The sequence below is a fragment of the Pseudorasbora parva genome, chromosome 3 (genome assembly GCF_024679245.1).
Source record: "Pseudorasbora parva isolate DD20220531a chromosome 3, ASM2467924v1, whole genome shotgun sequence".
Lineage (NCBI taxonomy): Eukaryota > Metazoa > Chordata > Actinopteri > Cypriniformes > Gobionidae > Pseudorasbora > Pseudorasbora parva.
In genome coordinates, this window is record NC_090174.1 from 43,084,691 (window position 1) to 43,100,274 (window position 15,584).

Genomic DNA, 15,584 nt, shown 5'->3' on the forward strand with positions numbered 1-15,584 from the left:
TTATTGTCTCAGCCCTGGGACTGTTGAGCTTTAACATTTCATATGCTTTTGTAATAAATCACCTGTCGGTCAGCTACGCCCCTTTTAAGAAGTTTCACTTGGTCAAAGTAAACGGAAAGACTGAAGTGAAATTTTGCCCTTCTTGTCTGCGAAATACAAAAACATCTCTTCGCGGACGGTTTTCGTAAAGGTTTGTAACGGTTATGCATTCTAATAATTAACTTATTCTAACCTCTACTCTCAAGGAACGCTAAGTGTTTATTTTTACCGTAGGCTACATTAACCATACGCAGTAAGTTCAGAGCTCGATTTAACATTTCCATGTCTGCTGTTTTGACTATCGCACATTATTCAAATAGATTTCACCTTTAATGCATTTAAATATACGTAGTCAACATGCTTGATATACTTTTTTTGTATATCACTGTCTAGTGCGCTCACTCTTCTCATTTTTCAATAGTTTGTTGTGATGCAGGGTGAGGGTTCATGTCCTCAATGCCTCACGGAAGATGACATGACAGAGGGGGATCTGGGTGATGGCATGGGGGCCAGATCCAGAGGACATCATGAACATTTCCCACAAATCATGAGCAGGGGGAGGTTTCTGGACTTCTTGTCCCAGTCACGGCCAATCAAAGGGGGCAGCGAGAGAAGTAATGGACCCTTCTCTTGGACATCATGCAGAGCTATGTATGCTGTTTTTAGGGAAGAACTGGAAGCTGAACGAGTTGCACAGCGGGAGAAAAGACAGTCGGGTTAGTTTTAAGTCATTTAAATCTGTCAGACCTATTTGGTTCTTTAATGGACACAGAGCAGATTAATACTGTATAAACCACAAACTTGATATATTTAAAAGCTATTTTAAATAGGATAACTTCCCGGTAATGTACTCCAAACACTGTAGGGCGTTATGTACATGCTCTGTTGATTTGTGGTGTTTGGTGAAGTTAACACCTGCCATTTCTTATCAGGGAGTTGACTTTGTGTACTCCCTTGAACCATTCTTTACTTAAACAAATATTCAACAACAATAGTCGTTTGAGAACGTACTCGGTTACTTTCGTAACCTCGGTTCCCTGAGAGAGAGGAACGAGTATTACGTATGGGAAAAACTCCTTTTCTCGAGAATATGAAGCAAAACTTTAATAAAGGTATCCATGTAAAGCGCAGTGCCGCTGAACGGCCATAACTCAGCGCGAGGAGCGCTCTGATTGGCCGGGCCACGGCAACTGCATGAACCTATGGTGAGGCGGCTGAGAGGAACGAGCCAATGGGGGGCGTTCCAGAAGCCCGCCGAAAAAAGGTGCTTATATTTGCATACAGGAGGCTATATAAAGCCCTGATTTCGCCATAGGTGTCAGGTTTTTAGATCGACTGAAGCGATACCTGAGAGCATAAACACGGCACGGAACGTAATACTCGTTCCTCTCTCTCAGGGAACCGAGGTTACGAAAGTAACCGAGTACGTTCCCTTTCGAGAGAGGTTCCTCGTATTACGTATGGGAACACAATGTAAAGCGCCGTGTGTGCTGACTGACCCAGTATACCCAAGCACATGTAAATAACCCCCGAGACACCGAAGAGGCGGCTATAAGGGGGGATGAAGAACCGGAAGAGTCGGTTCATTTGAACGGCTGATCGGACAGAGTCGGTTCATTTGAACGGCTGATCGGACATAGTCGGATCTTATGATAAATGAAAGTGCTTAAGGACTGAAGTGTACAGGCCAAAACTAAAGGCAATCTGTTTACCAGGGTCAAGATAGAGCCTAAATGGAGAGAAGCCCTGCTTGTAGAGCTGGAACCTCCAATTTATAGAATCTGATAAAAGTGGACGGAGAGGCCCAGCCTGCCGCCGCACAGATATCTTCCAAAGAAATGCCACACGACCAAGCCCAAGATGAGGCCATGCCTCTAGTGGAGTGGGCTTTAACGCCTATAGGGCAAGTCAGGTTTTTAGACTCATATGCCAGCGAGATAGCGTCCACTATCCAGTGTGAGAGTCTTTGCTTCGTGACAGCACAACCTTTAGTGCGGCCGCCGAAGCAGACAAACAGCTGGTCCGACTGCCTGAAGGGGGAGGAGCGCTCCAGATACAGTCTCAGAGCTCTGACCGGGCAGAGCAGATTCGCGTCCTGTTCACCCTGAGATACGGGTAAAGGAAGCAGAGTAATAACCTGTGCTCTAAAAGGGGTAGAAAGCACTTTGGGTATAAAACCATGTCTCGGTTTAAGAACAACTTTGGAGTTGTTGGGCCCGAACTCGAGACAGGACGGACTCACTGAGAGTGCGTGTAAGTCACTCACACGTTTAACCGAGGCCAGAGCCAGCAGAAACGCAGTTTTGAATGATAAAAGCTTTATGGTCGCGGTCTGGAGAGGCTCGAAGGGGGGACCCTTCATAGCGTCTAGAACCACCGCGAGGTCCCAAATAGGGACCGAAGGGGGGCGAGGGGGGTTCAATCTCCTGGCCCCTTTAAGAAAACGTACAATGAGCTCACTTTTCCCTAGTGAATGTCCCGCGACCTGAGCGTGGTTAGCTGCTATGGCGGCGACATAAACTTTGAGCGTGGAGGGGGAACGACCCGCGTCCAGTAGCTCTTGGAGAAAAGCGAGCACTTCTGTTATCTCGCATGAGCGTGCGTCGATATTTCGGACGGCACACCAGTTAGAAAACACTGACCACTTCAGAGTATAGAGCCGCCTCGTCGAGGGGGCTCTAGCTTCCGCTATGGTGTTCATAACTCTGTCAGAGAGGTTTCCCGATACCAGTTGATGGGCCATACGTGGAGGGCCCATAGTTCGGGACTGGGATGCCAGATCCCCCCCTTCGCCTGCGTGAGGAGGTCTTTCCTCAGCGGAATGGGCCATGGGGCTGTGTCTGACAGCTGGATCAGATCGGAGAACCACGTTCGGTTCCTCCAGAGCGGGGCTATTAAAAGCACCGCGGATGCTGTCTCCCTGATTTTCTTGATGGTTTGTGGTAGCATCGCGATCGGGGGGAAAGCATACAGCGGGAGACTGGGCCAGACATGGGCCAGGGCATCCCTGCGTTTGGAGAAAAATATTGGGCAGTGAGTGTTGTCTTCTGAGGCGAAGAGATCCACTTTCGCTCTGCCGAAGGTGTTCCAAATTAAGAGAACCGTTTGCGGGTGAAGAGACCATTCCCCTGGGGGAATGGTTCTCCTGGATAACATATCCGGACCCACATTCAGAATACCTGGCACGTGAGCCGCCCTCAGGGAGCTCAGGTTGTGCTCTGCCCATAAAAGGAGATGCTTCGCCATGCGGTGAAGGGAATATGATCTCAGGCCACCCTGGCGGTTTATGTACGCTACCACCGACATGTTGTCTGAACGAACCAAGACGTGGTGGTTCTTTATATGTGGAAGGAAAGCTCTCAGCGATAAGGCGACCGCTTTCATCTCTAGACAGTTTATGTGCAGCCGCTTCTCTGTTTCCGCCCACAGGCCAGAGACCGGCTTGCCCTCGTGTAGGGCTCCCCACCCCCGAGTGGAGGCATCTGTCGAGACCACTTTCAACTTCGTGACTGTGCCCATAAGCACGCCCCTCCGATACCACTCTGTCCTCGTCCAAGGAGCCAAAGTTTTGACAACGCTGTGGCTCACTTTGACGGGAAAACGGCCCCATTTCCATGCATAAGGAGGGACACGGGCGCGTAGCCAACGCTGGAGGGGACGCATGTGTAGCAGTCCCAGCCTGAGCACTGACGATGCCGAGGCCATAAGGCCGAGCATTCTCTGAAAGTGTTTCAGGGGAACGCGAGTTCCGGCTTTGAATGAAGTCGCCATGTTCTGGACGGATAGCGCGCGCTGTGACGTCAGCCGCGCGTTCATGAGTCTCGAGTCTAGAACAAAGCCCAGAAAAGATATCTTTTGAGTGGGTGACATCGAGCTCTTGGCGATATTGATCCTGAGACCCAAACAGTCTAAATGGTTGAGGAGCCAGGATCTGTGTGTTAGTAGTTCTGCTCGAGACTGGGCTATCACTAGCCAGTCGTCGAGGTAGTTGAGCACCCGCATCCCTTTCAGCCTGAGCGGGGCTAATGCCGCGTCCATACATTTCGTAAACGTGCGGGGCGCCAGGGATAAGCCGAATGGCAGGACCGTGTACTGATAAGCCTGCCCCTCGAAGGCGAATCTCAAGAATGGCCTGTGGTGGGGGGCTACCTGCACATGAAAGTACGCATCTTTCAGATCTATCGTGAAAAACCAGTCCCCAGGGCGAATGTGCGCGAGGATCTGTTTCACCGTTAGCATTTTGAACGAGCGAGTCATTAGAGCTTTGTTCAAATGCCTTAGATCTAGGATGGGCCTGAGCTCTCCGTCCTTCTTCGGAACGAGAAAGTATCGGCTGTAGAAGCCCGACTCGCTTTTGGAAGGGGGAACGGGCTCCACCGCTCCCTTCTTTACCAGTTTCAAAATCTCGGTGCGAAGCACGTGACTGACGCTGCTTCTCACCGAGGTCTCGACCACGGCGCGAAAGCGCGGGGGCCTGCGAACGAACTGTAGCGAGTAGCCCCTTTTTACTATGTTCATAACCCAATTTGATACCCCGGGCATGGCTTGCCAGGCCTGAGCCCGACACGATAGCGGCTGGAGCCGGCGCGGATAAGGGTCGCCTACTAGAGGGAACTCGGTAGCGCTGCCATTTTGTGCTTGAGACATAGAGGGGGTAGTGCTTATGTGTGGCGGCGTGCACTGTGGAGTGGGCGCCGGGACATTTATAGCATGGGTGGGAGGGGTGAATGAGTGTAGGAGTGCAGACTGATGTGTGGGCACATTTACTACAGAGAAAAAGCTCTTTTTGAGATTTATTTGGGTCGCCGTGATAACGGCGTTTGTGTGCAGGCGAGTGCGTTTGACAACGGGCTCGTTGGCTGCTAAACTGAGGTCGGCAGTCACCTGGGTGCGGGGAACTGGGAGACCGGGAGGGAGAGATGGGGGTCCGGCCGAGGCGAGACCTGACCATCTCCTTTTTATCCCTGCGGCTAGGACGGCTTCGGAGGCTCGGGGTTCAACACAATCCTGGGTCGAGGTCCCCGGCGTTCAGGCCGACTGCTGCGGTTCGCGGAGCGGGAACGTTGGCGCGGTCCAGAAGAGGAGCGAGGCCGGGAAGGTGGCTCTGCCGGCTTAGCGGGTTGAGAAGGCGGGGGTCTACCTCGAGAGCGTCTCTGGTCTGAAGACGAGCTGGAGCGCTTAGGCAGGAAATGCCTCATAGCCTGTGAAGCCTTCTGCGCTTCGGTGAAGCGCTCCGCGAAACCCACGACTGACGGGCCGAAGAGACCGGTAGTGGAGATGGGGGCGTCCAAAAAGGAGGCTTTGTCCGCGTCCTTCATCTCGGTCAAATTCAGCCAAAGGTGCCTCTCTAAGACCGTCAGGTTAGCCATATTTTTCCCGATGGCTTGTGCAGTGGCTTTAGTGGCGCGAAGGGCCAAGTCCGTCGCGCTGCGGAGGTCCTTCAAAACATCGGAGTCGGGGACAGACTCATCCAAGGAGCGGAGAAGTCTGGCCTGGAACACCTGAAGGATAGCCATGGTGTGAAGGGCCGCGGAAGCCTGGCCAGCGGAGGCATATGCCCGGCCAGCGAGAGCAGAAGTGGTGCGGCAGGGCTTGGACGGGTGCTGAGCCCTGGACTGCCATCCTCTGGAGGAGGAGGGCGGGCAGAGGTGCGCGGCGACAGCCTCCTCGAGGGGTGGAAGAGACTCATAGCCTTTTTCCTTAGCGCCGTCGACAACGGAGAGCGCTGGGGAAAAAGCGGATCTGGCGCGAGCAGAGTAGGGCGACTTCCACGACTTCGTAAGCTCGTCGTGTACCTCAGGGAAGAAAGGCGCGGGCTTCTGAGGAGAAGAGAGGCGGCGGCTTTCCAGGAACCACTCGTCCAGTCTGCTGCGTGTTGGCTCATCGGGCTGGGACCACTCGAGCCCGAGGTCTTCCACGGCCCTGGAGAGCACGCGGATGAGTTCCGCGTCGACGTTAGTTTTGGCGCTCGTGGCGGTCTGCGTCGAAGCGGGGGGCTCCGAGACAGAAGTTGACCACTCGCTACCAGAAGCGGCTGTGGAGAGGCTGTCCTCATCATCCTCTGGCGGCGGGCCACCGAAGGAAACCGAACAGGCCGCTGCATGAGAGGGACGCTGTTCCTCCTGGGTGAAGGTGACCGGCGATGGCGAGGCACGCGGGGAGTCATCCGGCGTGCAGTCGCCAGACCGTTCCGGCAGCCTCTGGTCGCGGCGTTTCTTGCGGCGCGGCCCAGCGGCAGGAGGAGGGACCTGGTCGAAGGTGGCGAGGCGAGCCCGAAGGGTCTGCAGCGCCATCTCATCGCACTCGGGGCAGCCGCCCTGAGAGAGTGCGAGCTGCGCGTGGTCCCGTCCAAGGCATGCCACGCAGATGACGTGACGGTCGCCGCCAAGGAGAGGAGCTCTGCAAGAGCCGCAGGAAATGCGAGGCATTTGAAACAACGCCCCGCGCTCTTTTAGGAGAAGAGAGTATAAAAGGATACGATCGCCGGATGGCGTTGCTGGAACGGCAGAGAAGGCGGAGAGGGAGTCCGTCGTCCTCAGCTGCAGGTTCCGCTGGTGCCTTTTCGACGGCGGTTGCTTCTTCCGGAGGTCAGCGAAGGTATCGCTGAAGGAGATAAAATCTGACACCTATGGCGAAATCAGGGCTTTATATAGCCTCCTGTATGCAAATATAAGCACCTTTTTTCGGCGGGCTTCTGGAACGCCCCCCATTGGCTCGTTCCTCTCAGCCGCCTCACCATAGGTTCATGCAGTTGCCGTGGCCCGGCCAATCAGAGCGCTCCTCGCGCTGAGTTATGGCCGTTCAGCGGCACTGCGCTTTACATGGATACCTTTATTAAAGTTTTGCTTCATATTCTCGAGAAAAGGAGTTTTTCCCATACGTAATACGAGGAACCTCTCTCGAAAGGGAACCACACTACTACCAGGATATGATGTGTTGGCAATCCTAGAAAACCATGTCCAGGCAAGCAAAAAAAAGAGAAAAGTATCTTATTTTCTAAATGTAACTGCATTCTGTTGTAGAAAGCTCTTCTGAGGACACAAGTGAAGAGCTGCAGAGAAGACTACAGGAGGTAACAGAGGTAAACATCGCACTAATGAATGCAATAAAACAACAAACAAAATTATTTGCCTTGTCCCTCACAGTAGAGTTACAGAAAAGCGGCACCTTAATACGTTTTTTAAAGAAGTAAAGAAAAAAAAAGTATGTGTACGTATGAACATATCTCAGGTGTATGCAAATCTCACAATATCAGGAAGTGGAGCTGTTACGCACTGAACTGGAGGTCACTCATCGCCACCTAGAGGGAAAACACGAGGCTCTTAGGATCTTGCAAGGCCAGGTACTTAAAAATATGAGTTAATATAATTATTTACTTAAAGTTTAATTTATTAGTCTAAGTCATTTAGGAAGTGTGCTATATTTTGTCCTTGAAGGCAATCTTGGACAAAGCAACTTGTCATACTAAAATATTGCTTCAGAAGAGTGAAGAGAGGACCAAGACCCTAGAAAAGGTATCCTACTCATACAACAACTACATCTTTTTTTTAAAGTATTTTTTTTAATTCAAGCATATTCCTGAAGGGTCTCATTCCTGTAAAATTATCTCTACCCAGGAGGTTAATGCACTGCAATGGGAGATCACCTTCAACCAGGTGAAGTTCAAGAATGTGGAAAACTCATGGAGTTTAAAGTATGAGAGGTATACCCATGCAAAAAGTCATAATGAAAAGAAAATTCCCTCTATTTTGTAAATGCAAGTTATAGATGTTATGAACAATTCATCCATGCACATGCTTTGTTTCTTTGACCTTTTAATGTTTCATCAAAATGTCCTAACTGGGCCTTCTGACTTCTTTTTTTAATGACATGCAGAACTTCCCCAAAATATTTAGTGCACTTAAACCCCTGCAAGTGTAAGTAAGTGTCCTGTCCATCTGACTCTATACCCAGCAAGCAATTTTACAGTTTGAAAGACTTATAGCAGTCCAAACACAGCCCTGATGTCTAGGCAAAAACAAAGCAAAATTTAGGTGAAAATTTAATAAACGTCTAACAATAGCTCTAGAATAGAATAGTCATCTAGAACATGAACACGTCAAAGAAATGAAACCAAACATCTTGTAATCACTGTTGAATTTGTTTCCATCATTGAATATCATACATCTCGCAAGTTATTTTGGCAAAAACAACATGTAACCAAATTCAAGGTTATTTTGGCTAGAAGTGGGTTACTCATAGCCTCACTAAATCGGGTTTGAAATGACAGCTATTGCTTGATGGGTACTTTTGAGGGCACATCAAAATCCAATTAACAACTAATAGATAGAACCAAATCCCCATTCTACATTTTTTCTTTTTCAATAATCAAGTCACAATACAGAAGAAAAGACTTGGCAACACTTATTTCATTGTGACTATAGTCAATGTGAAATGCAATCTGCAACTTTATTTTCATCAAAAACTTGATTCCTTTTTAATAATGTATGCAATACGATTTGTATATACATTAAGGAACTAAAAAAATGCCCACATCTCACTGGTTCATGTAAATGTCAGGGTGTTGGCAGAAAATGAAGCCCTAAAGAAAGCACTAGAGCAGAGAATGAAAGATCATCAGGAGCAAAGGACAGAGAATGCATGTAAGTCATATCATATTTCATACTTTTCTTTGATGACCGTTTTTTCCCAGTGCATATTTATGTGTTTTGTATCTTAGCTCTGAGCCAGAAATGTCTGGAGCTCCTGTCCATGCTTAGTACTAAGGAAAGAAGGGACTTCCAGAGGACCCAGCCTTCCTGCAGCCTGAGAACAGACTGTTCAGCTCTGGAGGTAATGTTGGTGAATTGCAGTCTGTGTTAAATAGCTGTCTTCTGTAGTAAACAGCTCTTTGTCCTCTTATCTTGTTGTTAAGTTGGCGGTGTATGGGGCATGCCAGTGTAACTCTAGTGGGGGTGAGCCATGCTCTTGTGCTAGAAGTGCTGCTGCAAGTCGCAAACAGGTTCTCCAGCTCAAGCAAGAGGTGCTCTTCTTGTATTTGTCAATACTTCTGTTCCATTATCTTGTAAATTAACCCTCTTATTCAAACCCCTCTTATTTGTCTGCATTAGCTGGAGCAGCAGCAGAAGAGGAAGGACGAGGCTTACGTCATGATGGATGCTTTCCGTATCGCCTTTGAACAACAGCTTAGGAGAGTTGGTGAGAATGTGCTCCGACAGGCTGAGACCGACAGACACCAGCCGCATTACCAAAGGCATGAGAAGGGTAAAGGGCTACTCAGTTTTTTGGCCAGAACTTGAGGAAAATCATGCAATGTAACATATTTAACGTTCATTTAAATGTCCACAGGAGTCTTAACTAAGATTTAGTTTCAGTAAAATGTCAAATCAACTATAAAACCTTTAAACAATGCTATTGTAAATCGGGCTCTAAAAAGCCAGGACCCTGTGTTTTTTAGTATTATTTATATACTTTTGTAGGTTTTAGTAATATTTTGAATTAGCTTTTTTTTCTACATATTTCCATTTTCATTGTAGTTACATTTTAGTATTTTTTTGTGTTTATTTTTATTAAATATTTCTATTCTTTTAATTATTATTTATTCCATGTTTCATTTTTCTTTTCTTTATTTAAAAAAATAAAAAATAATTTATAAAATAAATATAGTTTTAGTTAATGAAAATAACTCTGTCAGAAGAAAAAAAAATTCTAGGGATCATTACTGCAGTGTCATGTGGCACAATGCTGTAATTTTACAGTAGGACACAACTGATTTCCAGTAATTATTATTATTATTATTTTTTTAAGTGAAGCAGGTGTCTCTCAGTGTAGGTGAAAGACTGAAAAAAATTCTACCCACAACAAGCGAAGAAAAGATAACAGCCAGTTCAAATGAAACACTGCATATGCTGCTTGATCTGGTCAGTATACATGTACAGTATATATATTCTCTCTCTCTCTCTCTCTCTCTCTCTCTCTCTCTCTCTCTCTCTCTCTCTCTCTCTCTCTCTCTCTCTCTCTCTCTCTCTCTCTCTCTTCTCTCTTCTCTATTTTCTCTTCTCTCTTCTCTCTTCTCTCTTCTCTCTTCTCTCTTCTCTCTTCTCTCTCTCTCTCTCTCTCTCTCTCTCTCTCTCTCTCTCTCTCTCTCTCTCTCTCTCTCTCTCTCTCTCTCTCTCTCTCTCTCTCTCTCTATATATATATATATATATATATATATATATATATATATATATATATATATTGCCTCACATGGCATTGAGTTTTTGATTGTCTTCCCTCTTCAGTTAAATGACAAAGAGGAGGCCTTGGCACATCAGAGGAAGGTGAGCTACATGTTGGCACGAAACACTGAAGACTTAGAAAAACGTCTCCAGATGCAGCTAGACGAGCTGCAACTCTCACACAAAGACAGTAAAACCAAAATGGAGGATTCTGAGGAGATTGAATGGAGCAGAGGAGACTGTAGATGCTCTGTTGACAGCTATGGATCACAACATCTCACCGCCTCTGACTGCCCTACAGCTGACAATGAGCAGACCTCCAAATCAACTGAAATGAGAGAAACTAAACCTGACAATAAAGATGATTAAAAGAATGAGAACGGTTTCATGTTGTGTTTTTTACATATAATAACCTGGGATAGCAAAACAAAAAATACCCACAATTCTAAACACAATCTCACAATAAAAAGATACGATCTATCCATAATGCACATCATTTTAAATGGATCATAAACTCTATGTATCAAAAGCCAAAACAAAAAAAACTATCGTCAGAGCAAAAAATAATAATAATAAAAAAAACATTTTTATTAAAAAAATGAATGCATGCTTCTCATGAGCCTACCTTTGATCCAACATCTTATGCTTGCAGTTAGTGTTTGTAGAAAAAAGTGCCTGTGTATACATTTATTCACAAAATAAAAAAATAAAACACTTCAACAATATTTTTCCACAAGTAAAATAATATATTTACATTCTATCTCTGTATTTTAATTTTTTACTTCTAAAATATTTTTGCTAGATTTTACAGTAAAATAACATGTATTTAAAACATACATTCATTATTATTACTTAATTATAATGAATTTATATTAATAATAACCAAATCTTTGACTGGTACTGTACTACATTTCGACGTCGTAAAGTGAAAGCTGAGGACTACATATCCCATAATGCTTCATGGCATGCTACCGGTACCGGACCTGGTTTCCGTGATGTTTAAAAGCTTTAAAAGTAGTAGTCGTAAATCCAATGCAAATGTTATGTTCGCAAAAAATATATTATTTATAACAATACATGGGTTTAGTTAGACATAAATGGTACCGTTTTATCTGGTGTGCTACAGTTATCGTATCTTTGGTCGTTTGCTACCTCAAATTACAGGCACTGTCTAACTCCAAAGGTAAGAAAGCTAACTTGCTAGCTGTCTAATCAGATAATGTCATTCCATTGGTCCAAATAATAATAATAATAAAATCAGTGTAAATTCACTAGGACTAAACTTGGTTATGTACTCGAAGGATCAATGAGTGGACATACATTGGAATATTTCCTCAACAAGGGAACGATACAAAGAAAAGATGTTGCTGATATTGAGTGGTATCATGCTGCAAACAGCAAGAGCAAACTCATAGAGGCTCTTCGAGGTGAGTATACAAAGTATGAAAAAGCATTTACTTTGCGCCTGCATTACTGCCTATACCCTATGACCACGTCATGATACAGTTTGAGAATAATGAGTGTTATGATAATGTTTTCTCATTCTTTTCTTTGCTCTCCATTGAGGTTCTGCACATATGATTGAAGCAGATGTTCTTCTCAGGGGTCAAGATCCAAAAGAACCCATTATGGCTCACCCGCCTGACAATGACAGTGATATTAATCTGCAGGACTGGCTTAAAGAAGTTGTGAAATCAGGCAAAGGAATAAAATTAGACTTCAAAAGGTGACACCCCCCCCCCCCCCCCCCCAAAAAAAATAGTACAGTGTTTTTATTTTTTTATTTAATAGTACAGTGTTTTTTTATTCAGTGCTTATGAATGATTGGCAGATCAACTTGTCATTTTGATTCAGTCTCGCAGCTGTATCCCAATCCATGATTTTACTTGACGAGGTCAGAGATCAGCTGCAGGGACCTGTGTGGATCAATGCTGATGTTCTTCCTGGCCCTGGTGGCAAAGCTACCCCTTTGGACCCTCATGTTTTTCTACAGGAAGTGGCTCAAAGGTCAGAAAATGATGTTCTCTCTTTGGGTTGGACCACTGGATGGGATGTAAACATAGACAATCATGGTAAGAAGGTTGTTATTTTACTTAGGTGAAAAGCACTTAAGTTTTGTTTTTTGTGACAATCAGAAGTGTGTGCTATATATAGGTACAGTGTATACTCTACCTTTCAAAAGTCTGGGGTCAGTAAGGTGTTTTCTTTTTGAAAGAAAGTAAGACTTCTATTCAGGAATTATGCATCAAATTGATCAAAAGTGAGAGTATAAGCATTATTTAATGTATCAAATATTTAAATGGTGTTCTTTTGAACTTTGTATTATGATTATAATTATTATAATAATTAGAAATGTTACTTGAGCACCAAATGACACTAAAGTCTTGATGATGCTGACAATTCAGCTTTGCTATCAGAGGAATAAATGATATTGTAAAATATAATAAAATAGAAAATGGTTGGTTTTAATTGTAATAATATTTCACAATATTACTGTTTTTACTGTAACTTTTTTTGATCAAATAAACGCAGCTTTGGTGAGCAAAAGAGACTTCTTTCAAAAACATGACACTTTTGAACGAAGGTGTATATATTTATATACACTAGCATTCTCCAATGTAGTGTTGTCATGGTTAGCATATCTAATGCTGTATTTAAAATAAATATTTTACCCCCAGCCTTTTGCGTTGACTTTGTTAAAGGCACTCTATGTATTTCAAATTATCATAAAATGGCCCTGATGTCACTAGACTTTAAGAAATCATGTGAATTTAAATACTTATATCAGTGACAACAGTTGTCCAGCCAGGATATTGTCATTGAAAAGTTGTTGTTTGCAGCCCTTGTGTGTGTGGGGGTTAGTGATTGCAATACCAGTTTTGGCCACAATCTTACACACACTACCTTTAATCATGATTAAAAAAAAAAAAAAAAAAAAATATATATATATATATATATATATATATATATATATATATATATATATATATATATATATATATATATATATATATATATATATATATATATATATATATATATATATAATTAATTCAGAACTTGATTAGTATTTTAGTATTTGCTTTCTGTGTTGTTCTGGGAAATAGGTTATAGCTGGGAGATGGTTCATCAGATGGAAGAATTATGCAGATCCCTAAAGCAACCAGTCACATTTCCAGTCCGTGCAGCTCTCATTCCTCTGTCCTTCCCTCAGTTCCAGTGGCTTTTAGAGCGTTCAGACCGGTGAGAAATTAATCAGTCTATTTAAATGTATGTCCAGATTTACTATTATAGAGGCTATTAAACCACACATCTGTGTGAAGGAGTCTTTTTATTACTTCGGAGATTGATTTATATTATATAAGCAAGGACACAATGAAGTTCATTCTAATGCTTTGTAATTTCTCGCTGGATAATTTGGTTCTGGCTGATCTATTACACTTGTTTGTGACTGGAATAGCAACTCAATGCTTTATCTGAAGGATGGTGTTGAGGTATTACAGGATGTGAAGGGAAGGTGTAAGCCTCCTTTACAGAGATGGTACTCTTCAGCAGTCTTCTCCCTCTCTTAAGTTAGAACTTTTGAAAAAAGTTAATTTTTTCAGTCGCTTAGAACAAATAAAGGGGATGTCACGTCTTTATCAATACTGTGAAAAAGCATGGTTTCTTATGTGAAAAAACAAGTTTCTTAAATCTTTGGATTATTTGACACTTTACTATTAAGATGCCAAATTAAAAGAACCATTCCTACGATTTATATGTGCTTTGCCTTAATAACATTCTGTTTAACATCTTGTCTTCTCTCTCTTTAAGGTATAGCCTGACTGTATGGACAGGCAACGATGATGTTCTTAATGTGGAAGAGCTGTTGCCTTACAGGCAAAACTTCAGCAAAACCAGGATCTACTATGATCTGTTAGAATCACAAATCAAACAGTTTAAAGGACTACCTGGCTACTAAAAACCAATTAAACTTGCTTACATTAGTTATGTTTCCATCTACCTTTTTATGCGAATTTCGGGATATTCCATTAAATGTAAAAAAGTGCATAATAAATGTATGCGCTCAATTGATATGATCTGATACAATTGATGTGAAAAGAAGACGAGCATAAACTACGATGGAAAAACATTTACAAAATAAATCCCTCGATGCTCAGGAAAAAACTCAAGTGACATTGCCTCAGTGAATGTAATTGGATATCTGGACTAACCAGCGGACCAATTTAATCGCACAGCATCTCAAATGTTGGTTTGGTCATTCTGAAATGCCTGAGCCAAAGTCTGGCATCGGAATGATTTGGCCTGATTGCGTTCCTTAACCACGCATCACAAAGCAAGATAACATGTCCATGGTTATTGTTTCGCCTGCACGCTCTGAGACTCAAGAAATTTACAAATCATGTAGCAAAAAGAGCCCAAGTGGCTTTCCCAATTGCAGCAACTATTTTTGTTAGATATTCTGCACCAGTTTACTAGGAAGTGACAGTCTAAAAAACACTGCTTTATTCGCAGATTTTTAATGCAGTATTCCAGTTTTGCACACAAGCACTGTAATGCATAAAGAAATGTAAATATACACTTTGTACTTGAGTTTGATGATTTAAACCCTGAATTGTATTGGTTGTCATGTTTAATCAATTAATGTACAAAGGAAAAGAAAAATGCTATATTTTTGTAATCTACATTTGCATTTTGTATATTTGCATTTTGTCATTACAAATGAATAATAAAAATATGGGGGAAAATGCTGGTCAAAGGCACAGTAAAAGCAGTACTATTGTGAAATATTATTAGAGTAAAAAATAAATATATTTTTCTGTTTTAATATAATATATTCATGTGATGCAAATCTGAATTTTCAGCAGCCATTACTCTTCAATCTTCAATGTCACGATCCTTCAAAAATTCAGCATTCTTTAATGAATAGAAAGTTTAAAAGACCAGCATTTATTTAAAAATGAAATCAGTAACAATGTTTAAGTCTTTATTGTCACTTTTCTTTTATCAAAAAGAAAAAATATATTACTGACCCCAAACTTTTAAACAGTCATGTGTCACGATATATGGAAAAAGTGGTTATCTTTTATACATCTATATCTGTATCTTTTACATTGTTTTGGATTCATTTATTATTGCAGTAAAGTTGTTTTCATAGTTTCCAATGTACTGCATGTTATTATAAACTTTGTTATGCTTTATATATATATATATATATATATATATATATATATATACCATGCTTTATATATATATATATATATATATATATATATATATATATATATACACACACACACACACACACACACACATTTCAGAAAG

At 42.8% G+C, this 15,584-nt stretch overlaps 2 protein-coding genes across 5 annotated transcripts; both read left to right on the top strand.

Moving 5' to 3' along the window:
- The first annotated feature begins 77 nt into the window (after positions 1-77).
- ccdc125 (coiled-coil domain containing 125) lies at positions 78-10,639 on the top strand. Of its 2 annotated transcripts, none has more exons than XM_067438988.1 (12): positions 78-190; positions 461-755; positions 7,062-7,120; positions 7,295-7,381; positions 7,476-7,553; positions 7,656-7,741; positions 8,599-8,681; positions 8,759-8,871; positions 8,954-9,061; positions 9,150-9,303; positions 9,847-9,959; positions 10,323-10,639. In XM_067438988.1, exons 2-12 carry the CDS (start codon positions 470-472, stop codon positions 10,626-10,628), a joined length of 1,473 nt encoding a protein of 490 aa, XP_067295089.1. In that variant the 5' UTR covers positions 78-190; positions 461-469; the 3' UTR covers positions 10,629-10,639. The 2 variants fall into 2 exon arrangements, with proteins under 2 accessions (XP_067295089.1, XP_067295090.1); XM_067438989.1 differs by having other exon boundaries at positions 108-190; positions 476-755.
- A 588-nt stretch (positions 10,640-11,227) lies between these two features.
- Positions 11,228-15,321, top strand: fam151b (family with sequence similarity 151 member B). 3 transcript variants are annotated; one of them, XM_067440198.1, is made up of 6 exons: positions 11,228-11,442; positions 11,561-11,686; positions 11,826-11,985; positions 12,114-12,331; positions 13,367-13,502; positions 14,073-15,321. In XM_067440198.1, exons 1-6 carry the CDS (start codon positions 11,337-11,339, stop codon positions 14,218-14,220), a joined length of 894 nt encoding a protein of 297 aa, XP_067296299.1. In that variant the 5' UTR covers positions 11,228-11,336; the 3' UTR covers positions 14,221-15,321. The 3 variants fall into 3 exon arrangements, with proteins under 3 accessions (XP_067296299.1, XP_067296300.1, XP_067296301.1); XM_067440199.1 differs by having other exon boundaries at positions 11,294-11,442; positions 11,535-11,686; XM_067440200.1 differs by having other exon boundaries at positions 11,295-11,442; positions 11,521-11,686.
- The last annotated feature ends 263 nt before the right edge of the window (positions 15,322-15,584 follow it).